The sequence below is a fragment of the Toxotes jaculatrix genome, chromosome 15, assembly GCF_017976425.1.
Source record: "Toxotes jaculatrix isolate fToxJac2 chromosome 15, fToxJac2.pri, whole genome shotgun sequence".
In the NCBI taxonomy this organism is placed as follows: domain Eukaryota; kingdom Metazoa; phylum Chordata; class Actinopteri; family Toxotidae; genus Toxotes; species Toxotes jaculatrix.
Window position 1 is genome coordinate 6,598,656 of NC_054408.1, and position 27,528 is coordinate 6,626,183.

The 27,528-nt window shown below is 39.5% G+C and overlaps 4 protein-coding genes across 6 annotated transcripts; all 4 read right to left on the reverse strand.

Moving 5' to 3' along the window:
* Window positions 1–46: 46 nt before the first annotated feature.
* On the reverse strand, window positions 47–3,685 carry p2ry8 (P2Y receptor family member 8). Its single transcript, XM_041058074.1, has 3 exons — window positions 3,537–3,685; window positions 1,905–2,218; window positions 47–1,314 (listed from the first exon to the last, which is right to left on the reverse strand). The coding sequence occupies exons 2-3, from the start codon at window positions 2,189–2,191 to the stop codon at window positions 603–605; spliced, it is 999 nt and encodes a 332-aa protein (XP_040914008.1). The 5' UTR covers window positions 2,192–2,218; window positions 3,537–3,685; the 3' UTR covers window positions 47–602.
* Window positions 3,686–4,924: 1,239 nt separating this feature from the next.
* Window positions 4,925–9,641, reverse strand: upf3a (UPF3A regulator of nonsense mediated mRNA decay). Its single transcript, XM_041057483.1, has 10 exons — window positions 9,489–9,641; window positions 8,386–8,492; window positions 8,168–8,274; window positions 7,825–7,923; window positions 7,525–7,635; window positions 7,347–7,402; window positions 7,091–7,249; window positions 6,849–6,982; window positions 6,299–6,599; window positions 4,925–6,090 (listed from the first exon to the last, which is right to left on the reverse strand). The coding sequence occupies exons 1-10, from the start codon at window positions 9,627–9,629 to the stop codon at window positions 5,902–5,904; spliced, it is 1,404 nt and encodes a 467-aa protein (XP_040913417.1). The 5' UTR covers window positions 9,630–9,641; the 3' UTR covers window positions 4,925–5,901.
* Window positions 9,642–11,567: 1,926 nt separating this feature from the next.
* On the reverse strand, window positions 11,568–20,624 carry cdc16 (cell division cycle 16 homolog (S. cerevisiae)). Its single transcript, XM_041058060.1, has 18 exons — window positions 20,436–20,624; window positions 20,198–20,252; window positions 19,809–19,906; window positions 19,659–19,697; window positions 19,371–19,511; window positions 18,873–19,032; window positions 18,630–18,724; window positions 17,946–18,079; window positions 17,251–17,330; window positions 17,068–17,117; window positions 16,915–16,988; window positions 16,425–16,550; window positions 15,520–15,672; window positions 14,763–14,826; window positions 14,582–14,643; window positions 13,284–13,419; window positions 12,853–12,943; window positions 11,568–12,403 (listed from the first exon to the last, which is right to left on the reverse strand). Exons 1-18 carry the CDS (start codon window positions 20,481–20,483, stop codon window positions 12,150–12,152), a joined length of 1,860 nt encoding a protein of 619 aa, XP_040913994.1. The 5' UTR covers window positions 20,484–20,624; the 3' UTR covers window positions 11,568–12,149.
* Window positions 20,625–20,627: 3 nt separating this feature from the next.
* cfap97d2 (CFAP97 domain containing 2) lies at window positions 20,628–23,107 on the reverse strand. 3 transcript variants are annotated; one of them, XR_005895415.1, is made up of 7 exons: window positions 22,987–23,107; window positions 22,689–22,791; window positions 22,422–22,502; window positions 21,981–22,099; window positions 21,635–21,821; window positions 20,975–21,484; window positions 20,628–20,721 (listed from the first exon to the last, which is right to left on the reverse strand). XR_005895415.1 is itself a non-coding variant. In XM_041058062.1 (6 exons), exons 2-6 carry the CDS (start codon window positions 22,782–22,784, stop codon window positions 21,281–21,283), a joined length of 687 nt encoding a protein of 228 aa, XP_040913996.1. In that variant the 5' UTR covers window positions 22,785–22,791; window positions 22,987–23,107; the 3' UTR covers window positions 20,879–21,280. The 3 variants fall into 3 exon arrangements, 2 of the variants coding, with proteins under 2 accessions (XP_040913996.1, XP_040913997.1); XM_041058062.1 differs by lacking the exon at window positions 20,628–20,721 and having other exon boundaries at window positions 20,879–21,484; XM_041058063.1 differs by lacking the exons at window positions 20,628–20,721; window positions 22,422–22,502 and having other exon boundaries at window positions 20,879–21,484.
* Window positions 23,108–27,528: the final 4,421 nt, after the last annotated feature.

Sequence of the window (27,528 nt, forward strand, 5' to 3'; positions counted from 1 at the left end):
GCCAATTACTACAACCAACAACAACAAAATGATGATAATAGTTATAATGTATTTATTTATTTTTTCATTCTGTCGAGGAGGTAAACAAAGCACATGAAAATAAAAAACAGGAACAGGAAACAAGTGAAGAAGGTGAATAGGAAACTATCGCCATTCACAGATTCACAGTACAGACGTTCTCTGAGACATGTACAGAGGTAATGTTAAAAATGCTAAAAGATGAGCTATGTTCAGGCAGTGAAGACTAATGTAATATAAACATGTTATGTGTGCATGCTACATGTTTTGGCAGAAAAGTAGTTACGATGCGTGCAGCAGATTTTAAAATATACAGATAATGAATGGTTTCTCACTTAAAACAACAACAACAACAACAACAAAAAACATCCATATGGTAATAAATAAAGATTCTTTCAGGCAGTGAGACTTAGCTGCTGTCTATTTTCATTTGTTCTACGGTGCACATAAAAACTGAAGTAAAATGATTTTGAAACTTAACAGTTGAAATGTCGTTGTAAGAGCCTGACGCACTCAGGGCAACCCTTAACACATTCTGCTTTACTTTCACTTCCTTTCGCACTCTTGTCTCACATTCCCTTTCTCTATGCTGTGGTACACTCTGCTGAGTACAACCTTTCTTTGTGCTCCATCCTCATCGAGTCCACACTACTCAGGCTCTGCAGATTGATTATCTGTCTCAGCTTTTGTCTGAAATCCTTGGAAGCAAAGTAGTAAATGAACGGATCGAGGCAGCTATTCAGGCAGCTGAAACAGAGAGACAGTTTGTAGGCCATGTAGAGAGACTTATTGTAGAAGAGTCTCAGCACACTGTGAATCAAAAGGAGGATGTTGTTGGGTGCAAAGCAAAGGGTGAAGACCAAGAGAACAATGAAGGCCAAACGTATTGCTCTCCCTTTCTGGACAGTCTTGGAATCTCTAGCCAGTTTGCGTATGACACTGACATAGCAGAATGTTGTGACACAGAAAGGCAAGAGGAAGAGGACGAACACCATGCTGAAGAGGAAGGTTGCCCAGGCCGACAGAGAAGGGAGCATGTCTTTCTTCAGCATATCAAAGCATGTGGTAATCCCAAGTTCAGGAATGTCATAGGTCAGGTCTGTGGTCATCAGCGGGTACAGAACACTCAGGACTAAACCCCACATGAGGAGGCAGCTGATGACAGCGATGGACTTTTTCTCCCTGGTCTGTCTGAACATCATGGGTCTGATGATGCCCAGGTAGCGGTCAATACCAATGGCCATCATGGTCAGGATGGAACAGTACATATTGGTGTAGAAGATGAGGGTCATTAAACTGTAGGTGGATATGCAGAAAAAGTAAATTGATGATTATTTTTAATCACTGGTTATAGCAAAATGAATATTTGAGAAATAGTTTGACATTTTGAGAAATGTGCTAATTTTTCTCTTTTATCTTGCTAAAAGTTAGATGGGAACATGGATACCACACTCATTTCTGGTCTGTATTAATCTACAGCTAGTAGATGGCTACCTTAGCTTAGGGTAAAGGCTGGTAAGTGGCCTGGCTCTGTCCACAGGTGGCAAAATCTGCCTCACAGAGGGCAGAAGCCCCACTCCCAATAACAAACAAGATATAAAATGTTAATTTGTGAACTAGGTTTTGGTAGGCAGATTTTTTTTTTTACTTGTGGACAGAGCAAGTGGTTTATGTGTTGAACATACAGATACAAGAGTGGAATTGATCTTCTCATCTAACTCTCGGCAAGAGCAAAGCAAGCAAGCAGATACAAGTATTTCCCAAAAACCCAAACTATTTCAGCTGGTGGGCTGAAGTAGTTTGACTTTTGCACATACACTGTGGATTTCTGTTGAAGGATACCCTCTATCCGTTAGGCAACATTATCCTGCATTCATAAAGAATACCTGCACATACTGGGACCCAGTTTCCAGTGGTATCCTTGTAGCTGGTAGGCAATCTGAAAGGGCAGGGCAGAGCCGAGGGCCAAGTCGGTGAGGGTGAGGTTAATCATGAAGATGATGGAGGGAGTCTTGGGTGAGGTACGGAAGAGGAGCAGCCACATAGAAAGACCATTTCCCACCAGGTTAATGGCAGTGACGATTATGTAGATAACAGAAATGATGATGCTGGTGTTTGTATTCTGAAACAGGGACAGGGTGGCGTTGTCTATCTTGCTGATATTTCCCGTCATGACTGGATGGGAATGGGCTCTAATCACCTGTGTGGCAGAGATTAACAAAAGCTTGTGAGACTTGTGGAGGAGTGTTCACTTTTTGTACAACAAACTGGTGGGCATGAAGCAATATGCTGTACATTTTAGTTTATGCAGGTCATGTAATTGTGTAGTATTTAAAAGAAAATTTATAATATCATATATAATAGAATATCGAGAAAAAAGTACTCTAGACCTTAAACATAGAGATGCATGCCTTTGAATGAAAACTTGCAAAACTGTGCAAAACTGATTGATGTCAAGGTGTGAAACAGATACTGGCACATTCATTTCAGGTTACATTGTGTTGATGTTTGCGTGCAAGAAGTTGGGTGGAGTTTTCACACAGGAAAAGGACACGCTTGATTTACGGCAGAGTGCCAACTGTCGCTCTCTGTAGCTTGTGTATAATCAAAGCGCAAAAGTGTGTAGAGAGTAGACTCATGGCAGCCTATGACTATATTAGTAATGGTTTAAATTAAGAGGCGAGGGAGAGCCGAATTTTATCTCAGCACCATGAGATGGTTAACACGTGTTAACATCACAAGCAAGGAATACAACACTTTCACTTACGCATGGTGAACATGGTGGTAGTGGTAGGGGATTACCACAAAACCAACAGAGGTGAAATCATCATGTAGACATAATCATTTTCAAGGGAAGTTAAGCAATGGAAAGTACACGATTACAATACAACAACAATCGGGGCAGTATTAGGACAATCATCACCCTAAATACACTATTTTGGTAACATCAGAAAAAAAAACTTAATGTATAATGAAAATTAGCAATTAGCAGTGTGGATATTTAATTGCTTTGTTCCCCTGAAAAATTACAATTTTTTTTATTTTTTATTATTTCTTCTTTCTCTCCAGATAATTGTATGTTGTACCACTGTAATGGGACCAAATGTTTTTATAGTCTATATAAATTTATGCTAGTTTTTACAGATATACTTATTACATATTTATATGAGAAGTTACTTCTTCAGGCAAATAATGTGCTATGTCATTTATCCTAATGTTCTACCTTGGATCTAACTCATGTTAAAAAGCAGAATAAAAACACTGTCAAAAAACATGGCAATATTTTACTTTCTCTTTTGACTTATGATATTAAGTCAGCTGAAACATCAAATGTTGACCGAAATGTCTTTGTTGTTAAAGTACACATAAATACAAGAAAATAACTCTTTAAAAAAATTAAGTATTGAGTAACTGACGTGGTGTAGCTTAGGCCCAATTCAATCCAACTTTAACACCATAAATATACAAGATTTGTAGCTCTCCAGATAAACCTCAGTAAAAGTCAGTTGACAACTCACCGATATGAACACAAAGGCGAACAAGACGGGACGCAGGTAAGCATGTGAGCGCCAGTTACAGATGGGGGTACAGATATTGTGACTGCTGAGGAAATGGGGTTTGACCTTGTTAGAGAACCAGAACAAGAGAGAGAGAGAGAGAGGAAACAGACCATGTGACAGCCTTCATCCTACCAACTGGAGTAACAGCGACACATTAGATTCAGTCTTGGAATGACTCTTACAACATACGCGTGGTTGAGATACCATCATGGCTTTCTAATTCCTCAGCACGTGGTCCATGAATTATCTGTACAATCTCTACCCAGGTGTACATGTAGCTGTGTGAAATGTAAAAGGGCTTATAGGAAACCTGTGTAGGAAAACAATGAAAGTAACATGTTTGTGCCACTGAAAGCGTTTGAAATGACTGAAACATCAGTGCTTGTTATTTTCACTTGTACTTATCGATTATAGCACAGCTGTGATTTCCTGTTAGAACGTGACAAAGAAAATGCCAACGTTAAAAGATCCACACAGTATGTACCCTATATCTTCTACAACACACAGACTCACACAGTTACACACACACGCGTGTGCTTTATGAGAGTGTTGTTTTGAAGTGAAATCGTGAAGCGAGAAATCTTCGGCTTGTTATTCATGAGATTCACAAGATGTGTTCTTAGGAGTTTCCTGTTGATTATGACACTTCTGCTTTATGTGGGTGACAGCGTGACAGTGAAGCTGCCTGTGAGATTATTCTGATTAATACCACAGAAAATAAGGAATTTTAAAAAACAATGTCATCGTGCTCAGCAACTAAAAACCAAGACCAACATACCACTGAACTTCACACTGAGGTAGCTCTGTGATGTCAGCTAAATTTAGAGAAGAAAGGCTGAAGGTTTTTTTTAGTCTTTGATAATCTGTTTTCAGTATGACTAGCAAAACATGTCTGCATCCTCTAATGCCCATGAATTCATAAACTACTAACTGCAACTGACTCATATCTGCCATTTGTAAATGTGTACTATGGGAAATGCTGCAGAAAAATGCTGCCTCACCCAAACTGTCAGAGAACTCGTACAGTGACTGTTGCACTGTTTAGTCTCTCATAACGGTAGAAGAGCTTTAATTTCTCACAACTTGAGGAGAAAAAAAAAAGATACAAGAGGTATAACGGACAAATGTTAGGGCATATGCAAAAATAATATAAGGCTTGTTGAGCAGACTACATTACATTATCAATATTTGTGGCTTTTCCATTGCATTTAATTGACAGAATTAATAAAAAAACATGCAAACAGCAAAAAAAAAATTAATCATCTTCACTGGTTTGCGTCATACTTTGCAATCTTTTATTTTGTTTCTAGGAAATGCTTAATAGAAATGTAGAGAATGTGTTCTTCCTGGCTCATGGGTGATCATGTACAAAGCTTTACTCACACAAAAAAAAATCTTGTCTCTCTTGTCTCATTTGCACAACAACTTAACATAAAATGGATCAAATGTAAAAAGACACATAAAAAAAGGAAAAAGCAGTAAAACATGTTGACATTGCCCTCTCAATCAATAATAATTCTTCCTCTCAGTTGCTCACCTTTACACACAAAAAATACACGCAGAATTTCCACTGTTACGTTTTTTACATCCATTCTGTGTGCCACTTACATTATATTTTGTTTTAATAAAATCTATAGGATCATTAAAAACATCCAGTTTCAGTGGACTCTACAAAGGTTTAGTTCTGTTGCAGAGGATGAGATCATGGATTCACCAGCAAACTGTTGATGGACACCACACGTGAGCTGCCTCTTACAGGGAAACACTTAAAGAACATGATGACCACAAGGAATGACACTGTACTGGCTCATGTGCCAAACCTTTGAGGACACTGAAAACGAGCTAGCAGGAGCGATTTTAAAAAAATATCAATCTGTGCATCTGCACCAAGATAGTGCGTGAAATCTGCCAACAACTGTGAGAAATAAAGTTAAATGTTGTGCTATCACAAAGGTAACTGCTATTGTTTGCACCTCTTCAGAGTATTTTTCAAACTGTTTATTCCAAAGATACAACCTAACGGTATATTTTAACAGTTATTTTTAATATTAATCAGTGAAACACCTAAAATAGTCAGCATGTCCTAAAAAAAAGTTCATGCTTCAGTAAAACAAAAACCTTGACCAACATTTAAAGCTCAGAGTTTTATTACACCTAACATGGATGAAACTTTCTAAAAAGCCTGTTTGCTTTTGAAGTGCTTTCTCCCTCCGTGTGGTATATTAGCCTTATAAGTTCAACACAACCAGTCAAACCTGTCACCACCAACTTATGCTGGGAAGCTGAATAATTTATTTGTATTTCCTCTGAACATCCAGACTGCTCACTGTTCATCTTTGCTTTTTTCAAACCCCTTCTCCAGCCCCGTTGCCATAGTGACAATCTCGTAACAATGCTCTGTCCCCGGTTCAGGTGAGGGGCCCACAGGGATGCAGTCGTAGCCTTTGCCCGCTGAACTCATGCGCTTGCGGTTGCGTGCGCCTGGCTGATAGAGCTGCATGGCTGGACGGTCCTGCAGGGACACAAGAGAGCGGGGACATGGGAGAGACAAGCAGCACACAATTTGAATAGGCAAGTTCATATATCCATGCTCATTCAGTTTCTTAATTCATGGCTAAACGCAAATTATCATCTGTAAACTGGAACATATGCATCGATGAACTTCTGAATCACTATCTGCGTCCCCCCAACTTGTAACCCCACCTCCATCTCATGCTCACCTTCTCGCTCACCTTGTTTCGGAGGCGTTCCTTCCGATTACCCAGGTCCTCCCTGTCCTCCTTTCCTAGTTTTTCCCCACTGTCAGGACAGTAAGAAAAGCCATGGTGGTGCCCCTCTTTCTTGGCTCGGTCCTGGCAGTAGCCCTTCCCCCACTTGGTCTCATCTTTTCGGCGCATAAACTTATCAAACTCATAATGGTGTCGCTGTCTTTTCCTTTCTTCGTCTTTCCCTCTGTGATCCTTGTCTCTCTGTCGGCGTCCGTGCTGCTCTCTCTGCTCCTTGTCACTCTCAGGCTGACCTCTAGTGGTCAGAGCGGAGATTGCATGATTATTACAAAGACGCAATTATTATGAGAATTAATGTCATAATTGAAAAAAAGGACTGTTTTCCCATTTGTTTATAAAACAAGATTTTAATAACAATAAAAACATAGCTTACTCAGCTTTTGTTATTGTTATTTAGTATTATTACATTCAATATGATGCATGGCAGTTATCTGAGAGGAATTGTTTAGCAGATTCCAATCCTGCTGAGTTTCACAATCCTTACTTTTCTTTGGGGTCCTTTGACTTCATTTGTCCTCCAGCTTTCTCCCATTTGCCCCTGTCTGTCTCCCCAATGTCACTTTTGTCTTTCATTCGGTCTGAATCCACATCATCATCTCTGTCACTCTTCTTCAGGAGCTGAATGAGCAGATAATACAGGAAAGATTCATAACTCTATACCACTGCGCCATTCAAACAGCTTGTATAAACAAGCAAGTATGAAAATTATTTTTAGAGCTGGGTCACCTTGATTTTGATGTCTTTATCAGACAATTTCTTCTGCTTCTCTGCCTCTTTTCGTTTGCGTCTCTCCTCTTCTCGTCGTTTCTTCTTCTCCTCTTCCCTTTGCCGCTTCTTTTCAAGCTCTCTTCTCCTCCTCTCTTCTCTCTTCTCCTCTCTTATTCTCTGTAAGGAAAGATGCGGCAATGCAGCACAGATTTCAGATTTACCAAAGCAAATTGTGGGTCATTTCTTTTCATTTACTTCCTTTTTTTGTTCTTACCTGTTTCTCGATTTTCTTATTTTTGATGTACTCCAACAGGGGTGTTGTCCGCTTGGCTAAAACCAAAAAAAGGGAGCAAAGTAAACAAACGATGAATAACTTCTATACATCTGACTCTTGAAACTTATTGTAATGATTCACTGGAAAATGACAGTAATGTGTGCATATGGTACTGTACCTATGAGCTCTCTGGTCTTGGCCTCTATCTCTCCCAGCAGAGTCTCAGGATTGGCCATAGACTTCTCCTCATCACAGGAGTAATTCTCCAAGAACCGCTTATATTCGGGATCTGAGGGGGTTTCAGGGCAGAGGTGATTATAAATCATAGCAAAATATGTCTCAACATCAGTAGTGCAAAATACTGACTTTGTGTACATCTTACTTTCATGAGGGAACATGACATTTATAAGCTCAATATCATATGTACTGTACACCAGGAGAGATCGCAATGATAGACTGAAGCTCTGTATTTTAGTACCTTCTTCAATACTCCCGGCTTTGGCATCTTTCTTTTTTAGCTTCTTCTTGGAAATTTTCTGGAAGGGGGCAAATTCTACCACTGCAGGATACTCCTGACCTGAGGACATATTGAAATAAAAGGCAACTCATAATTTAACAGACCAGCTATCAAATAGTGACCATGGCAACGAAAGCCACCTTTATCTCCATAAAATCCACCTGCTGTAAAACAGGCGTGTTTTTGTTTGGATTTACTATCTGCTATATTAAATGCAAACCAAATGGGTCACATTGTTTATCCACCTTCATGGTACCATACAGGCAACAAAGTAAAACTGAGTTTAAACAAAACCAAGACATACCCTTGTTGTCAATGAAGACATAGCCGTCAAATCGGTCTCTGAACAGCAGGATGTCTTCCGGGTTTTTAAAATTGATATATGCTCTGGAGAACAGGTGAGGATAGAGACTGTGGGGAGAGAGAAATTGAGAGAAAGAGAAAGAAGAAGTCATAAACATTTTCACAAACAGGGAAAAAGTAACAAGATTTTGCATCATAAGGTTCAAACAATTTTCATACCTTTGATCTGCTGGGAAGAACTCAAAGTAGTCGAAGGATGGCAGAGGACTGAGCTGTTCTTCTAGCTGGTCCTTTGACAGGTTAGGTGGGAGCCTTCGAATCACCACCTGCAATAACTTGTTTAAATATTTTTCTCCTTTTCAGCAGGTGCTGCTGGTAATTATGTACACCCCCCACCCACCCTCGCCCAAAAAAAAAAGGCTTCAGACTTTAAAGTTTTAAGAGAGTGCCTGAGGATTATGCAGTTCGGCCAGTGGGTCAGTCACTGCAAACTGTGAAGAAAAACGTGTCCAAACCATCTGAACTTTATTTCCTGTTGCGGAGACCTCAAAGTTTCCAAAGGCACCAAATATGCCAGGCTGAATTTTAGAGAATGGTGTGTAAATTTTATGCAACAAGCATCTAAAATACTATTAATAATAAATATTAATGGAATGGATGAAATCTGGGCTGGAACAAGCTGACAGTGAGGAATAAATCTTTTTTTTTTAACCTTAAAGCTGCTTAAGGGAAAATATAAGGGGAAAATAGTTTTAGGTCTTAAACAGAACACAAATATGCAACTGTATAGAGACCAAATAAGATTTTTACAGTCATACTTCTGGGCTCTGGGTCCTGCAATATTTTTGAGATTTTACACATTGAAAGATTACTCCCATAGAAGAAAAAAAAATGGTTTAATTAATATTGAAAATTATTATTGGGCGCAGCGTCGCTCAGTATCACTTTGAAAAGGCATTATAAAATGGAGGAAATGAGGAACTGGAGGTATAAAACCAGGGTCGCAGGGCGTCAGATGTTGACAGAGCGAGTTTTATGGACAGGATCGGACGTAGTATTGTGACAGTCTTTTGCTGTCACGGTCTACTGCATTGCTTTGAACACTATCTGCAAATGTCAAAGACACTTACAAACTAAATCAATCGGTACGTCAAATACAGTCAGAGGGAGAAACGGGAAAATGAATCTGATAGCGGGTCATGCGTCCGCTATCGCTGTCCGCGGTGCTGAAATGATCCCGCCTCCCTCCATGCCTCCTCCATGTCTGTTTTCCTCACTGAAATAAGCAATGCGACACACATCGCAAACGCTCGGCTCCCTACCTTTGTGAAAACCTCTTTCTTCTCTTCTTTCTGCTTGGGGTTACCGGGAGTGCTTTCTTGCTCTCTCGGGATGTCCCTGAACTGTATCTCCACGACGCTTTTCTCCTTGCCCACGGTCATCTGGTCCTTTTCAGACCTCATCTCTCTCCATCTCCCTCTCCGAGCACCGTGTTAAGTCGCTGTGTGCTCGCGAGAGTACGGTGATAACGTGAGTGGAGAGAGAATAGGACAGGCTACCCCGAGCTGTGTCTGTGGACATCTAACTATCAAACCACTGGAACAATGAAAAGAAAGGTTTTAGCTGTCTTATGCTGTTTGTGGGTATAATTTTAAATACTTTATTTACTGTTGGGTAGCTTGTGAATTCCCCCCCTGGGTTCAATAAAGTCTTATCCTGCGTTGATTCATTCCCTGAGTGTACATCAAACACGTATTGGAAAAAAGTATTAAGTAGCAGGCAATGGAAATACTCAAGTAAAGTACAAGTACCTCAACGCTGTACTTAAGCGCAGTATTGAGCGAATTTGGTTTTCAGATGTCATGATCGCAACCATTATCAAACAAGTCGTCAGACACTTTAGATCAGAAACGCATTTATTTCGTTAAAATCGCATCCATCGCATAGCTTCACCTGCTGGTTCCTTTTCACCAAAGATCATTGTATTCTCCACTACATCACTGTATGAGAGTTGCAGGTTAAGAAACAGTTTTTGCACCAAACAAGTACGTGGAGCGAAAATAAGCCGACTCCCGCTTCTGTGCGTACCAGTGTTTGTCCCAGAGTCTCTGTTACTGCAGATTGGAGTCGGTTAAGTATTCCCGCAGCCGTCGGTGTCACCGTGCAGATCGGGAGTCGGGCTGCGGGGCTTCATGCTGCACTGATCCGCACAGCTGCCTGGAGAGACGCTGCCCGCAGAGCTCCACGATTCAGGGTAGGAGGACTGGCTCACTGACCGCCCGTGGACATCTCTGCAGGGAACTGGGGGATGTAAAATTATAATAATCTAATCTAGCATTTCATTTGGAAACATTGGACGATGAGGACTGTCTTTGCTGCACTGCTTTATGTCCATGATGGAATAAAATGGACATGGATCCAGTTGCACTTTGTACAATAAGGAAGACCCTTTATTTTTTTTTCCGAGCATGTACAGTATAAACATCCATAAATCTGCTTTGTAAGACGGCTTAGTAAACACGTTCATGAACGCTCTGTAAACTCACCACTGAGGAAAGTTTGCCTGCCACTGCTGGTCTCCAAGCACAGCCGAGGTCTCTCTGGCGTGGACACGGAGCTCTTAAGGCTGGGCACAAAAGTGGAGCAGGTGTCCAGGTCCCGACAGACCTTGTCCTGGGTGTAAATGACGGCCGACTTAGACGGAGTGCAGCCCATCTCTCCTGGGGTTACTACATTCGTTATCCATTGGATGGGGGAAAAAAAAAGGTCCCGGAGGTTAACGAAGAAATACTGGAACAGGCATATGGATGTCAGAGAGGGGATGGAGAGAAGCGGTGTTTTCATTTGAGGTCGGAAGACCTCACTCCTCCCCTAAACCGGAACATGGCACTTGAGAGGAAGGTCTGAGCCCCAGAACGTTTCACACTACATGTACATCACATGGCCTGTTTTACTTTGCAGGGGTTGGGATGAAGTGGTTAATTCTCTGACCTGCAATGTTATAGCTTCCCATCTACAGTGGATTCATTGCTTTAAAACATGCAGTTAGGGCTGGATGCTTCCCATCCATACTATAAGTTACAGTTTTGCATATTATGTTAAAATAACAACGTTCTCTTCAAAATCTTTACCATTTTAACTTCACTAATTTTGCTGGTGAAATTTGGTTTAGTTCTGTAACTACTACTAACTATATGGGCAAATATCAAGAATCAGGAAACAGAATCCCTGTAATGATAGTCTTGTTTGTTCAGTATGTTTCGTAAGTAAGCAAGATGTCATGCTGCAACAGGTTTCAGGTTAAACATAACTCATCCATTAGACACCAAAAATATAACATGCAATATCTCAATTAGGACTACTTCATTCTGATTAACACAAAACACAGGTATGCTAAAAAATCGGAAAGATAAATGAACGGTTTATTGTAGGAATTACCAAGAATTGTTTTCACCAAAACAATTGTACTTAGCTGGCTCTTTATTCAAGGTGAAAATCCACAGGTTAAGCAACAAGGAGGATCCTGCCATAGGCACTAATAAGTGACTATAGTCTTTTAGTTGTGATGTGAGGTGTGTGGCTGTTTGCTCTGTTAAACCAAGTGTCAGAGGATCACATGTTCCCATTGTCTTCGGGCTTAACCCAAGGTCCAATGCTAAACCAAGTACTCAACACCTTAACCAAGGCACGTGCTAATTCCCCTTTTAAAGTGCGTTCTTGCAACATGAATATGATGTACAGAAACTGCTGTATAGAAATTCACCCTCACTTTTACTCACGTTCATTACGTTCACAATGGCATGTTCTATGTTTTGTCACTTTACAGAAACAACCACATCTAATGCACAAGAGGGGGAATCCACAGGAAACCTTTGGTGGAGGACGGGTGCCAAAGTTCTAGTTTGACTCTTGTCCCTGGGCTTGGATATGTGTACCTGTGACAACCTGTTACTGTGACAGTTCCACCTCCTGACGGGATGAGATCACGTGCTGGTGTCTGACAAGGTGTCTAACATGACGTCACTCTCGTACATGTCACACTCCAGGGTTAAAGAGAGTCGAAGAGGCGTCTCCAGCATCATCTTGTCCTGATTTGACAGTGGTGTTTCCAAAGACGCGATGCTTGTGTCTTCCAATCTCGGTGTGGCGGGAAGGTCACCAGGCTCTGATGTGTTCAGCATCTTCATCAGGGCTGGAGTGTTCAAACTGCTTCGCACTTTGTCATTAATGTCTGTGCCTTAATGGAAACAAGTGACAACACATTACTGTCTTTGGTATTGAGACCAAAGAGCTGGTCTGAACATCTGGTGATTCAGAACAGAGAGAAGAAAATTTTGCCTGACACAAGTAATGTAATTTGCCTTTTGTGGTATCTAGCCTTGAAGACAGTCTTGGATTTGTCTGCTGAGTTTATCTGAGATATCTATTTGTCACAACCATGGTGATAAAATTTTCCCAAAGACACTGTCCCAGTTAATCCACATAAACACATGCTATAAAGAAATGTCATATGGAGTATTAGCAGTATTACAAATACTAATACAGATGAATTCTGACTTTAAAATTTGTGACAATCAAATTAATTTCAAATTTTCATGTCACCCTTTAAGAAAGCCAAGATATAAAATGCTACAACTTTTTTCGCAGAAATAACTACTGTGAACGTGCAGTGTATCCGTATCATACCTATATAGGCATCGGTGTCACCAATGTACATTTCTATACAGTGGCCAAGCATCGTCACAGAGAAGGTGTCGTCCCTTTTCAGTCCAAGTGCCTATCACAGAAAGAAAAAAAAAATACAACTTCAAATTTTCTCATAAAAAGAAAAGCCGATATTTGTTGACATGAAGAATATGAACCAATCACAGGCCATTTTCTAAACTTTAATGTGTTTAGTCTAAAACAAACAACAACAAAAAAACAGTGAACAAAACACAAAATGTTCACATTTTCTATCCATTCCTCATTTTCATTACACTGGATTTTATGTTTGTGATCTTTGTTTAAGTGACAGCTTGCTGCATAATGAACTGACCTTTGTGGATGCTCACCACCCAAATGATGTCAAACAGGAGATAAAACCCATTTAATCCTTTGAAGGAAAGGGGCCTTACCGTATGAAAGTAGTCGATAGCGCTCTCGAAGTCGCCCATGAGGCTGTGCACATATCCTATGGCGGCGTAGGTGGAGGCGTGTTGAGGGATTAACACCAGAGCTTGGCGGTGGTACTCCAGAGCCTGGTCATACTTTCTATACAAACAAACAATGTAATAAATGTAAAAGCATCTGCAGTTTTGTAGGCAATGAAAGGCAAAAGGGCAGTTTTTTAATATGTTGATAGCTGCGGTGTGTTTGAATTTCAAACCCAAAAATGTAAAAGTTTTGCTAAACAGAGAACATTTTCTGCTCAGTGTGAGTCAATTTGTAGTACTGCAACACCCATTGCCTGTAGGTGGCGACATCAACATGCCCACTTTAGCAGATCTGTAAACTGTTGCTGCCATTGCTTTGTTGAAGCTTTGTACTTTTGTGTCGATCTAGTCTGACAATCACCAGACAGGTTTTCCTCATAGACACCTGTCTGCTGATAGTGCAAACCAATTTCATGAAGGTGTCATGACTAAATATTAGATATGTGTATGCTACAGCTGTGGTTTGTAATACTGCAGAAACAAAAATTAAAAGTAGAAAGAGTTCCCCTGTGCTCTACATCTCAAAAATGGCAATGTGCCTTTAAATACACATTTCTGACTGCAGATGGAGAAGAAATCAAAGGTAGATTCATACAAAGGGAAAGTTTCCTAACAGAGGATGATGAACTATTTCACTTAAAATCATTTTGAAAAACACACATTGGAATATTTACCTTTATATTTCAAACTATCTTTCTTTCATCAGTGTATCAGTGACGCACCAACAAGCTTCATGAAGTATTCATTTTGTATGAATGAAGCCCTCCTTTCACATAAAAAAACAACAACAAAAAACTATCCAAACCTTTCAAAACAGCCACTTGTGAAGCTCACATTCTGCGAGCCCCTTATATCTATTGAGTGGTGGCGATGCATAATTCATTAAAGGGTCTCTGCATGAATTCTTAATGAGGACCCTACCTAGGCAGAATGATTGCCAAAGAACAAGTGAGCATATCTCTGAGAATAGTTTGTAGCAGATAGATAAAAGGGTGAATGAACAAAGAGGAGAGGGCATTCCAGATAATCTTTTATCATTCAAACAGGAAAAACTAAGTTACCCATAATTTACAAGTACTATAAGTGCTAACTCAAAGCAGACCATGAAATCATTTAGAAAAACAGGCGGAGCTGCAAGAACAAGCCGCTCTCCTGCCGGGGCTATTCAAGACCATTTATTCAAACAGAAAACTGCACAGTAAAACTGGCATGATACTTACTTCAGTTTCCGACACACATGACCTAAGTTGTTTAGCAGAGGCTCCCATTTGTCCACAGTGACCTTAAATTTGAAAGGGAAACAGCAAAAGGCGTACTTTAAGTACATCTTACAGAGACGTGGTCATGCTTTTAAAACACGCATCACAATGATCTTTAACAGTTAATTAAATTAGCAGTTACCTCATTCCCTATGGCTTTGATCTTCTCCATTGCCTCAAGAAAGAGCCTCTCTGCGTTCTTCCAGCTGAAACAGTAGAAAAACTTTCCTAAAGCGAGTCTAAATACTCTATATAATAAACCAGTTTTTACTGTGTAATTTGTCTAACCTCAATGTGTAACTGCTGTTTAAGCCTGACTATAGCTACTGTTACTATCCACGTGTCAAAACCCACATAAATCAATATAAAATTATCTGCATGGCTTGATATATCTGGGGTTATACGAGAAAAGCTACGATATCAGAAAATATATCTTTTTATAAACTAAGTGAAGCGACCCTATAAGGGATAGTTTAGATCTCTTATATTGACACAATATAATCATGGGTTGTTAAGTCAATGCGCTGCTCAGAGTTTTCTAAACAGAAGTCATTTCATGTAAATTTCCCAGTCAGCTGTTATACTGACAGACAAAATGAACAGCAGCATACAGGGCTGCAGTAACAGAAACATTTTAATCCAAAATGGCTTTAACTGAATGCAAAATAGCTGCTCCTCACTTTGTCAAACAAGTTACTGTTAATTCAGTGATTTCATTTGGTAAATGTACGGTGCATCCAGGCCACATTTTAAAATAGACTTCTTATCCAATTAAATCCACTTTTTAACAAATATCACTGCTGTGTGCCAACATCCGTTTGCGCTGCCAATAACATTACACTACCTCTGACAAGCTAGAGGCGACCGTATTAATGCGTGTCTGTTACTGCATGACTCACTCTCCATTCTGAAATGCAACCACTGCCACCTCGTGTATGACGAATGGGTCCTCTGGAGCGATGCTAAGAGCCTGGCTGAAGAAACGTTCAGCCAGCTTGGAGTTGTTGGTCAGACCGTACTCCAGGCCGATGTAGAGCATGGGTAGGTGACACCTGAATGAGAAAGTGCAGGAGACATCACGACCCAAGCTAAATTATGTTTGACAGCCATTAATAACTGAAAGCAACAATGACTTTGTTTCGAAGTTTCCCAAACGACTAGAAACATTCAGGAAACAGAAAGAGCCAGTACTTATGCCTGCTTTTATCACAGGTTTGCATGTTTTCATACTGTTTCTCTGAAAAAAAACTAGTGTAAAGGAAAAAATGTCACGTTATCAAAAATGAAAAAGAAAAAAAATTCAAATCCAGACACTTGAACTGGAAAGACAAACTGACAAACTAAAAAACATTCTCAGAGTTAGCAACATTTTGTTTTAGCTGTAAACTACGAGCAGCACCATTGGTTAGATGAGCATTAGGCTGGGGGACATTTCTGGCGGACAGTGCTTTTCAATCATAAAATAATAATGGCTTTATACTTTTGCCTGTCATCATTTAATGTGTACAAACGACGGGCAAAAAATGAATCTGTCAAAGAACAATTTGTGTGCCATTATTTGTGGCAATGTGGAGTTTTACTGACTGATAACCTGTGCCTCCACAATCTCTGTCTCAGCATAAAACAACTCAGCCACAGCACTTTATTACAAGAAGTAAGCTGTCCTCTACTGAAGCTCCATCCTTTGATGTGGCTGGTTAGACAGATAAATTTTAAACATAAAGCTCGGCTAGGACGGCTCTAAAAAGACACACATTTAGAAAAGTATATGGAGATGGGAACTCCAGAACTTGTCAGTACCCACCCTTTCATCAGCTGGGCAGCAGTGAAGTAGGCAGCCATGGCTTGGTCATGCTCACTCTCCACTGCAAATGAATGACCATAGGCAATCCATGCCGGACCATAAGTCCTCTCCAGGGTGGTGGCTTTGCTAAAGAAAATACACAGTAGTCAATATGTGTAAGTGAACCTAAGGCCCTTTTCCTGGCATTACTTGGCATGTGTCTTGGGTGATCTGATCGTAAGTGGACAACTGTGAATGCACTGAAGACGCACTAAGGACGCACTGAGAGCCGATCTCTCAGACTACACTTGGAGGTCAGGCCACATTCTTTCAGCAGTGTGTGCGTGAATAAGATGCATGTGGAAATGCATTCTAATGTCAGGTGTGAACTGGCGTACTTAAAGCTGTCCACTTGTGACCGGATCACCCAAGACATGCTAATGCATGTATGAACAGGGCCATAATGTATGCCTGTTATATGCCCTCGAAGAGATATCTTGCTAATACAAACCTAAGGTATCGCCGAGCATGTTCATTTTTATGGCCAACCATGAGATAGTAGCACCCGACAGCAAACCAGGATACCTGAAAAAACGTATTCATTTGGTTATCAAATACTGGAAATTTTGTAAACAAGATAAAGTGAGATAATTGCAACACTTACTGGGTTGTTGGGATACAAGTCTACAAGTTTGTGCGAGAGGTAAAACAACTCTGCAGGGGGGAAAAAAATAGACAACAACACATAAAAACTTCCAACTGTGCAAAACTAACCATTTAATTGTTACACTGATGGATACCAACCAAGCTAAACATTTTTTACATGTGGATCAGTGGTTGATTTTACCATTTGCTTTTCCGAGTTCCACCAGAGTTCCTATATGAACTGGTAAACAGTTGGCATGAAAGGGGTCTTTCACCATCACCCTGAAACACAAACAGAGCTGCATTTAATAATCCTGTACTTTCATGGTGTGTAATCCAGTTCAGTTTTTTAAATACCCATAGCCTCAGATTAATTCATATTTAGTTAAATCATATACTTTTTTGCTAGTCACATAGTACAACCAGTTCTCTTCATATCATACCCAATGCAGAGTAAATACAAAAAGGCAACTTAGAAAATAAAATAAGCCTCTAATAAACTTCATCATCTCCCAGTCCATCAGTAGTAAAATGTAATAAAATCTAAATTCACAGACAATCAGTGAATACAGTACAGTACAGTAAAGAAAGCAACATCTGCTACATTTCCTGGCTGATTTTAAATTCATTTACACAAGTGACTTGATTGTGGGTGTTTCACTGGTGAAAACCACATGAAAGTTTTCAAATTACTACATTTAAAATCATGTTCTTCCAAATGATTTGGACATTGGCAGGAGTGGCTGCTGCCAGATAAGACAAGAAAGCACCCGAGTGAGAAATAAATGTTCTATTTTAACTGAAATGTCTGAAACTTTGAGTGGTACTGTGTTCAAAGTGCATTATTTCTTAAGTTTTATTAGAAAATTACAACAAAGGAAAACTGCAGACACCTACATTGATGTGAGTTTGTAACACATCTTGAAATCACAGTTATAATAATGCCTCTCAGCAAGAGACACCACTACATCCAAGTTGTCCTGAAGACCATTGACCATCTCTGGCACCACCAAATCACTGGGCTTGTTATACTGCAGAAAGAAGGAGAGGGAGAGAGCGTGTGTATGTGTTTATGCACGAGTGTAAAAGGTGGGCGCAGGGTTTAAATGTGAGTAGGTGGGAAAACAGATAAAGCAAGGTCACAAAAAAGGCATAGAAAGGTGACAGATGAAAAGACAGCAGGAGAAAAACAGGCCAGAATATCCTTAATAGGCATTTGCATTTCAATTAATATTAAGTGTATACAAATGAACCCTGAAGCGCGACAGCGCTGGAGAGCACCAATTAGGCTTTGGCTCTTGCTCATTCTCTCTCACAGTGATTACAAATTAAAGGATAAGGCAGGCCTATATATGAAGAACTGACTAAAAATAAACAAATGTGCCCATGGTCCTCCAACAACAACCAATGGAACAATAATGTGTCTAAGGCACAGAAGAATACAATATGGCAGACTTTGACTACACAGACAATACACATTAATGCACATACACATTCCTTGCTGGTTGATCGCTGTTAGATAAAATATCACCAGTCTAATACTGAAACTGATGAGCAAGGCCAAATGAGGAGCTCCCCTACCTTCTTTAGCTTGTTCTCAAAAAGGAAGTGTAACAGCTCCTCTTCTTCTTCAGTGCACTGTTGACTCAGAGGAAGCGAATCAAGGAAGTCTTTCTCTGAAAATGAATAACACTTTTTGCAGAGACTGCTGTTGTACAAGTTGCAGAAATTTATACTTTAAACTTACAGAAATGTTAAAACATGGCACATATCTGTAGAAAACTAAGAAAATCAGTGTGAATCATTGCCACAGATCAGCCTCACCTTCCTGTGCAGTCAACATGTGGTGGGACGTTAAAAGGTCAAAGGCTTCAAAGCAGTACACATCCAGTTTCAAGGCCTCTTTGTAGCTGGAGGTGGCCAGTGGTCTGTTGTCCATGGCATCATAGATCTTACCCCGCAGGAGGCAGATGGAGCTGCTGATCTGAAATATTTCAGAGAGGGGAAAGAACAGAAGAGGGCAGAGGTCAGAGTCTCTGGTAAATGTTCACAATATTTCTCACAAATTCATTTAGTGTTAATTCTCCATAACATTAACAAGACTTAGGTGGCAATTTGAAAGAACTCTCATGTCCTGACACAAAGAATATTTTATGGCAACATTAATTGACACACAGGTGCATAAAGCTGTATGCAGAACTTTAGGTAACCCTGGGCAAATTAGTCTGAGAAGCTTATATAATCCCTAAAATAAAACATAAAATAAGGGATAAAAATTGTGAATTGTGTATATTATTTCTACCAGTAGCGGCCCAGACTTACAGAGGCAGGGGACATGTCCCAATCCTTAGTTGACTCTGGAGTCCCATTGTCTTCTTTTCCACTCCTGTCCAGCAACTTCTTACAAGCTGGCTCCTCTGCATCCAGAATATCCAAGGCCTGCTGGAACTCTTTGGCAGCGTACTAAAGAAAAGAAACAAATAAGAATAAAGAATATGTTTAAAGCATGAACGGAATCTGGCAGGCTTCTCTTGATGATATTCTGCAGTTAATAAACATGTAGGAGAGGCTTTATAAGTGGCACAGTAGCTGCATTTTTCATTTACTTACATGGCACCTAGCAGCAAGGTACTGACAAGCTCCATACAACTGTGTGAGAAAAGAGATGATTGGTTTAATTTTATAATCTGTCATATTATCACTGATCTCCAAGCACACAGCTTTGCACATATCAATAACTCAAACGTAGCTTGTAATTACCTTGTCAAGTTTTCGTGAACGGAGGGCATGGGAGGCTCTGTGGTACTGTGAGGTCAAGTAAAGGCACTGAGCTAGCCAGTAGATATCCTGCGGATCCTCTGAATGCCAAACAAAGAGGTAGGACCATCAATTTTTGACGTTAGAGAAACATCTCGGGCCAGCCACACATCAACACTGCAACTGCTGGCAAGTTCCGCCATCGCCACTGGTTAAAAAGTTTATTTTCAGCTGTGATGGTATTTCACAACAATGCGCTGAACAGGAACAAAACATGTCTACTCTCCCTTTAAAACATCAGTCCTACCAACCTTAGCTTTATAATTGTAGGGGACAGGGTGATAAGTAGCTATCATTACCGGCTAGTTATAAACAGCATTAACGTCACTCACCATGGGAAAGGGATGCTATCTTGTCGGCCCAAAACAGAGCACTTTGATACTGTTGCTGTAACACACAAACAAAGAAAGGTAAACAGTCACTCGAGTGAACAGCTTTTGTTGTGTGTGGCTGTCCGGGTGACAGCTTTAACGATAACCAGACAGGAAAACTCTGAGGGTTTGTTGGGTTTGCTCTCAAGCTAGCATTAGCTGGCAACACAGAAATTCATTAAGAAATCATAATTCTCACCTGGTCAATGTACTGCCGCACTCGCTTTCGAAGTCTGTCCAGATTCATATTGATTTTTTTTAAAGGTGATGATTTGACTATCAAAAGTGTGTCATTCTTAGAGAAAAACAGTGTGTCAAACTGCTGTCTCAACAGTAGTACGTGCTAGCTTGCTAGCTGCGTAAAAATCAAATCCGCGGCTTCTTTCTGCAGCGAGTGTTCTGTCAAATTGTGCCGTAAGGAAACTCATACTCGATGAAAGGTTCCACATAAACTCTGGGCTGTTTCACTTTCGCAACATGCCTACCTGTAAAAAAAAAAAACAAAAAACAAAAAACTATAAAAAAAAATATGTACACACATTGTTCGATTTCTTTCTTTCTTTATTCTTTTATTTATTGATACTAAAGAAACAAATTACAAATGCTTATTTCACTTTCTGTTTGTGACTATTAGATAATCCACAGTAGTATTGTGTTTATGATATTGTCTCAGTACAGAACCTATACAAAGTACTACTGCCGATCTGTTTTAAACTAAATCAGTACAAAAGCTCATACAATATCTGGGTTGAGTTCTGGAGTTGAGAATGTCTTCGTCCAAATTGCTAATAGTAGAGTCTCTTTACTGTGCAGAACAACGTATATAACTCAGGTAAAACAACAAGGCAGGTTATCCTTCCTCTGTGTTTGTGGTTTCCTGTTTCCTGTTAGGTGTGTGAGGGGTGTGGGACATTTTAGATCCATCAGATGCCAAGGACAGTTCAACAGAGTGAGGGTGTTGTAATTGTGTTATATGTTGTAATTTGAATTGTGTCAGAAGGACCAGGTGTATCTGATGAGATGAATTTCTCAGGTACATCTGGTTCAGGGAACAGGGTGTGTATCTGTGTCCTGTTGTATCTCTGTTGCTGTATCTTGTTTCTTGCCGGTTTCTTTCTTCTTTTCATTTTTTTCAGATCCTGTTTTGCCATTTGTCTTGCTGCTTGCAGGACTGTGTGTGGTTGCATCTGTGCTTATCTTTTGTTCTTTCTCACAACCACTTATCTGCTTATTGGGTTTGTCTTGTTCCTGGTATTGACACATAAAATGAAATCTTTATTATGATATAAAATAAAAGACCACAATATAGTCTAGGAAGTTGTTCTAACTCTGATTACTGTTACAGTACACAGTATACAGTGTATAATTTATGAATTTTGCTTAGTAAATGAAAATAACCGTTTGCTGTTTTGCTCTTCCTCTTGGGTAACGTGCAATGCTGTCCATCACTTTAAGAGTTTTGAGCCAGTCCTCATGCCAGCTCCTCACACTGTAGTGAGGCCTGCACTGGCTCAGGCGAAACAGGATCATTTGATTCTCCTTGGTAATACGGAGCAACTCCAGCTGTCGCTTCTCCTTGCCAAGGCTACAATGAAGAGTAAAGACAGGCTGTGCAACTGGGTTTTTAGTTTCAAGGGCCAACATATTTCTTAGCAGTACAACTTGTTGCCTAACTTTAAATATGTGTTTTTCACAACACTGATGGTTCTGCCAGTGTGAATACGAAGCCCAAACCTTAACCAACCTTTTCCTGTCACAGTAATTCTTGTTGTCAACCCCTCCAGTTGTCCTCATGATGTGTGATATTTTTTCCATAAGCATATTGTTTTCCCTCTGAATCTTCATTGTCCACTCCTCTTCAAGCTTAACATCATAAAAAATTATTTAAAAGAGAAACAATGTGTTTAAAATAGAGGGAAGATCTGATAGTTTTAATAAGAAACCTGGGAAAAAAAGTTCAAAGTTTTTTGTAATTTAATTTTATCACTTAAGGTATGTTCTCTATTCAACTGAGGTTAAAAACAATTGCATATTTACTGTGGTACTTTCTAATTTGATTTGGTAATCATTTCTCTTTTTTTTTTTAGCTTTAGGCTTTATTGGATGTTTTCAGCAATGAGACATCTGCTGCCACCCTATGGACATGAAGTGAGTTGAGTTGAAAACATAAGAGATAAAGAACAACCTTTTGTTTCTTCAGCTTTAGAACCAGGTGACCATAGGTCTTTGGTGGAGTCATGTTTATTGTTGGTTTAGCTGACTCGACCTTAAAAAAAAAAAACTAAACTCAGCTTTGTCTCAGGCATGGAACAGTTATAATACAAATTTCAACATACACTAACTGGGTGGGGGAAAAAAGGTTAATTTGATTAGAAAGCTGACATTTTGAATCTGGGATAAAAGGGACAAATAAGGGTGATAAGCAAAAATCAAAGTATATGTTGCTCCTAACCTTCCTCCTGTGTAAATCATATGAAGCCTTGTCCCATTTCTGCTGAAGATATTTGTTTCCGGTGGGAAGCAGGGGTTGATACGCCAGATGCTGCATTGTTATTCTGTAAAACAAACAAACAAACAAACAAAAAAAAAAAACATTAAACAGAGTCGCAATACTGGAAGCCCCCCAGCCCCACTCAAAAAATAAGCACACAGAATTCAATTATGTATCATTCAGCTTCAGTGTTGCGGTCCAGCATTAATCACATAAACAGTATGCTTGCTAACCCTGTCCCCATGCATCTCTGACTCACCTCACAGTCTGTGGCTGCCCTGGTGTCAATATCACAACTCCTCATCTGCCCAAGAGTGTGTTTGTGCTCTCAGCCGTCCAGGTTGACTGGAGCTCAGAGACGGCAGTCTGTTTTATGCCAGTCATACATGGTTGCCATGACAGCAGCTGGGGAAAACGGAGATGATTGAATGGTTTCAAACGCTGTGCTTGTTTAGCAAGTTCCACACAGAGAAACGCATACGGGCATAGAGATAGGCTAATTAGTGAGGAGACTGTGGAGAGAGTGACTGTAAAATGAGCTGCTCTGTGAAGACACTGGTACTTACAGTTAAAAGTTGAAAATGAACGGAATAGAAACTGAATTTTCAAAATGTGTCTATTTTAAGCTGTTATTCATGCGTATAAGGAAAAAGAAAAAAATGATACTCATGAATACTGATGTTAGAGTCACAGTTCTACTGATCTATTAAACAGGCTGATTGTGAAATAAAGAAATCAAATGTTGAATTACAACAATTAATAGTAATAAATGGCAGTAATTAATCCCTGAGGTCGAGGGAAAGTAGGTTATTGTGTTTTCCTGCTAGCCGCATACAGACAATTACATCCTTGGTAACAGTTACCTGGAAACTTATATCAGAGCAACTTCAACTAACATACTTAGTGCAAACAGTTTGTACACAAGACACCAACAGAAAGCTGTCAGCTGACAGCTGTCATTGACCAAACTGTAAGCTGATGCCTAACCTTCAGGAAAAATTACAGAATTTTACAGAAAATTTGGTTTATTTAAAGTTAAAAAATAAAAATGTTTGATTAAATTCAGTACACAAAACACATAACATCGTATATTATTCTGAGGCATCATGTTGAATTATATTAAAGTATGTATGTTAAGTACCCCGTATCTATACCCTGTATTGTGTGGATTATAAAACACAACAGAGTGTTACTGTCAAAGATTTGTTGAATGAATCCCATTGAGGTGACTTCATGAATGAACATCTACATTACAATGCTCCCCCCTACTGACTGGAGCTGGCTATGACCATTTTCGGTGCAACTGAGATCACTGCTGTTAATAATTCAAATCTTACGCCAGAATGAACAGCCAAATCACTCATGAAACTGAAATAGATCAAACTCTAATAGATGATTATATCACCCTCTTTTTCATGCACCATGATAAACTGTGGATTAAGTGTTAGGTGCAACAAGCTTTAGTGTACTCGATCTCAACAAAAATAACCTCAACATCAATGTTCACCATCAATTATGTTAAACCTGTGTAACCAACAGGCATATAAGCAAGTAATTCCACAATTATAGCTTTTATAAATATATTAGACAATAATATTCTTGTGTAAGGTTATATTAGCTGTTGTAAGGGTGCCCTGGCAAAGGGCGATTTTTCATGTATGACATTTCTTCACTGGTGCCCTCGTGGGCCAATTAATTGTTCCCCCAAGTGAAGTCACGTCCCAGTGCGTAGGAAGAGCCCTCATGAATGAATTATAGGAAATAAAATGTTTCCAGTTCAATTTGTTGTTTTGTTGTTACATGTTGACAGATGGCGTATACCAGGATGGCAAAAAACAGAATCTGGGAGTTAGGTGCCTCCAGAGCTCTCTCTTCCTTTTTCTGTTGGTGTTTCCTTTGTCTATCACATTTCAAAAAGAAAAAAATCTTGTTTTTTAAGGCTTAAATGGGGGTGCTGCAAAAAAATCATATTCACTGTGCTTGTGAAATTGATGCAGGGGTTTTATATGCTGCTATTATGTGTAATAAGATGGAATCATAAAGCTATTCTGTAAACTCTGTGTACAGTACCTATAAACTACTTGCCATCTGACATTTTAGGTTTACTTTTCCTCACAGTAAATCACACTGGATGTACTATAATCAAAATATGTTTGACACCATAATAAATCTTTCATCTTTAAAGTAAATAAGAACCTCTATGAGCTGACCTGAATGAATTACAAATATAAAACAAGTCAATATTAAATAGAGGTAACTCTAGCAACATCCCTAAGTCTGAGTCTATGTGGAAAGGTTTGTATCAGCTTTGCCCATGTGGACACTGTAGATTTCACCCATTCTTCCTTGTGAAACTGGTCAAACTTTGTTGGTTGGGGATTGTGAGTGAATGCCAATTTTCTACCACAAATTCTGGACTGGAGTGAGGTCTGGCCACTCCAGGACATTAACACTGTTGTTTTGAAGATGTTCCTGTGCGCGTTTGGCTTTATGTTTGAGGTTGTTGTCTTGCTGTTGCTATTTCTCTTGAAGTCTACAGGCTTCTTTTGACCCTTAACCTTCCCATGTGATGGGAATGGTGTGTTATTTTCTGCTGATGTGCAGGGTTTACACCAAATAGATATTGAGAGGATGACAAAAAAGTTCAACTTTAGTCTAATCCGACCATAGAACCTACTTCAACTTCACCTCTGCATTCTAGCAAACGCTAGGTGCTATAGGTGCTGTACAGATTTGACAGGGGTTGTTGAGGCCTTTCCCAGCACACACTGGACAAGAGGTAGGGTAAAACCATCCACACTCACATTCACAGCTTTGATTTATGTGTGCTCTAATAAGGAAGGCAAATATTAACACATTTAATTATTTTGTGTCTTAAAATTGTAATAAATATGTAGAGGCCAATAAGTAGAGATTTGTTTCACTTAGTTAATTTTTTTTGTCGATCACCATCAGAAACCCTGTTTATATCCATTTGTTTCAATGTAGTTAAAAAAGGAAAGAAAGAAAAATCTAATATTTTTTGTAGGCTCTGAGAGTATTATCATTAAGAAGGGATATAATGCTGCATTTAAGATAATGAAGCTTGTTTTCATGTCCTGTTCAGAATGGCAGGGGATTCTACCAGTTCCAGGGAAGTCCCACTGGTGATTTTCATTGCACTGTTGTGGGAATAAGTGCTAAGTACAGTAAGATTGCATACACACATCAACACAATAGAAATGTATGTGTGTGTATGTGTATACATGTGTGTAATGATGATGAAACCAGTTTTAATCTTAAAGCCAAGAGGCATATATATGCAATGAAAATGATTGTAATGTATACACTGTGTAACAATCGTAGAAAAATAAGGAGAAATGAAAACTTTTGCTACTGCAATACACTTAAAATGTGATCAAATATGGCTGAGGGTAATTATGTTATTAATCTCATAATGACAAGAGAATAAAAACCAACATCTGTGGCAAAAGTAGTAATTCCTATTTGTTTATGTTATGTATGGTAGTACAGGTATATAGCTGTTTGTAAAAATAAGAAAATAGTACACTACTTTGATTTGATGTGTAATCCAAACCAATAATTTAAGGAAACGTTCAGTACTTTTCATACATTTGCTGGTCTGTTCATCACACTACAGCCACTGAACAGAAACACTGTCTCCACTGATTGAGACAAATACCACAAGTTCCCTTAGAGCTCATATTTTTCTAGTCTATGCCTGTGGCCAGAACCACAGTCAGATCAGCAGGAGGAGTCTGAGCATTTCCCCAAGGTCAGGATCAAGTTTTTTTTCTGTGTGATGGAAAGGGACTATGGTAACAGGTCCCATGAGAAGATCCTGTTTAGAGGTGGCTCCCAGTCTGCTTGTTAGGATTACTGAACAGTCACCTGCAATCAAGGAGTTCTATTAAGCTATTAAGGTCGAATAAGGTTTTGCTGGCTTTGGAACAATTACAGCTTCATTTTCTCTGCATATTTATGTAGTTAATTTGCTCAAATGTATCAAGTTGGCTTCAAAAGTAATGAACTGTGAATGGACCAGGAAGCTTTTGCCAACAGAAGGTGTCTCCTCTACACTTGTTGATGAGGCATTACAAACATTGTCTTGACCTTTTTAAAAATAGAAACAGACATTAGAGACATCTCTAGGCACACAACGGACTTCTTTCGGAGTTGACCCTGTTCTGCCAATATCTAGTAAGACAGCGTAGACTGTGCACAGTCTTTGATCATATCAGAAAATGCAGAAAACACACTGTCAGCATTCCGTGTTTGAGTATTACGTAGCAGCGTCATGTGCCCAAGTTGTATTTACTGCCTCATCTGCACTTTTCCTTTGTACAAAAACCCAAACCAAACTAATTCCCACACAGTTTCTCTGGTTAACGGTGACAAAACCTTAACTCTTCCGAAAACCCTTCTTACTTGATATATAGACAGTAGCTTTAGAGCCAACACAATTTTCAGTTAATGGATGGTAGAATAAGTAACGACTCTAAGGCACTATACTCTCAGCCCTGCTGCTCCATTAATGATGCTGAGCTACAGAGGAACGGATGCTTTGACTCAGAAATGGGCTTTATCCCTCTAAAAGTGGCTATTTTGATGACAGTTTGGCGCATACATGCTGCACTTCCTCCCGAATGCAGGAAGTTTGCTCCATTTTAATATTCAAACCCATACAGGCCTATATCCCAGATAGATCTGTGCTATGAAAGGGTATAAATAATGAAAGATGCAGTCTTTACAAGTTAAAAAAGACCCACAGTGCTGTTACATAACAGTGGAATGAGTTATG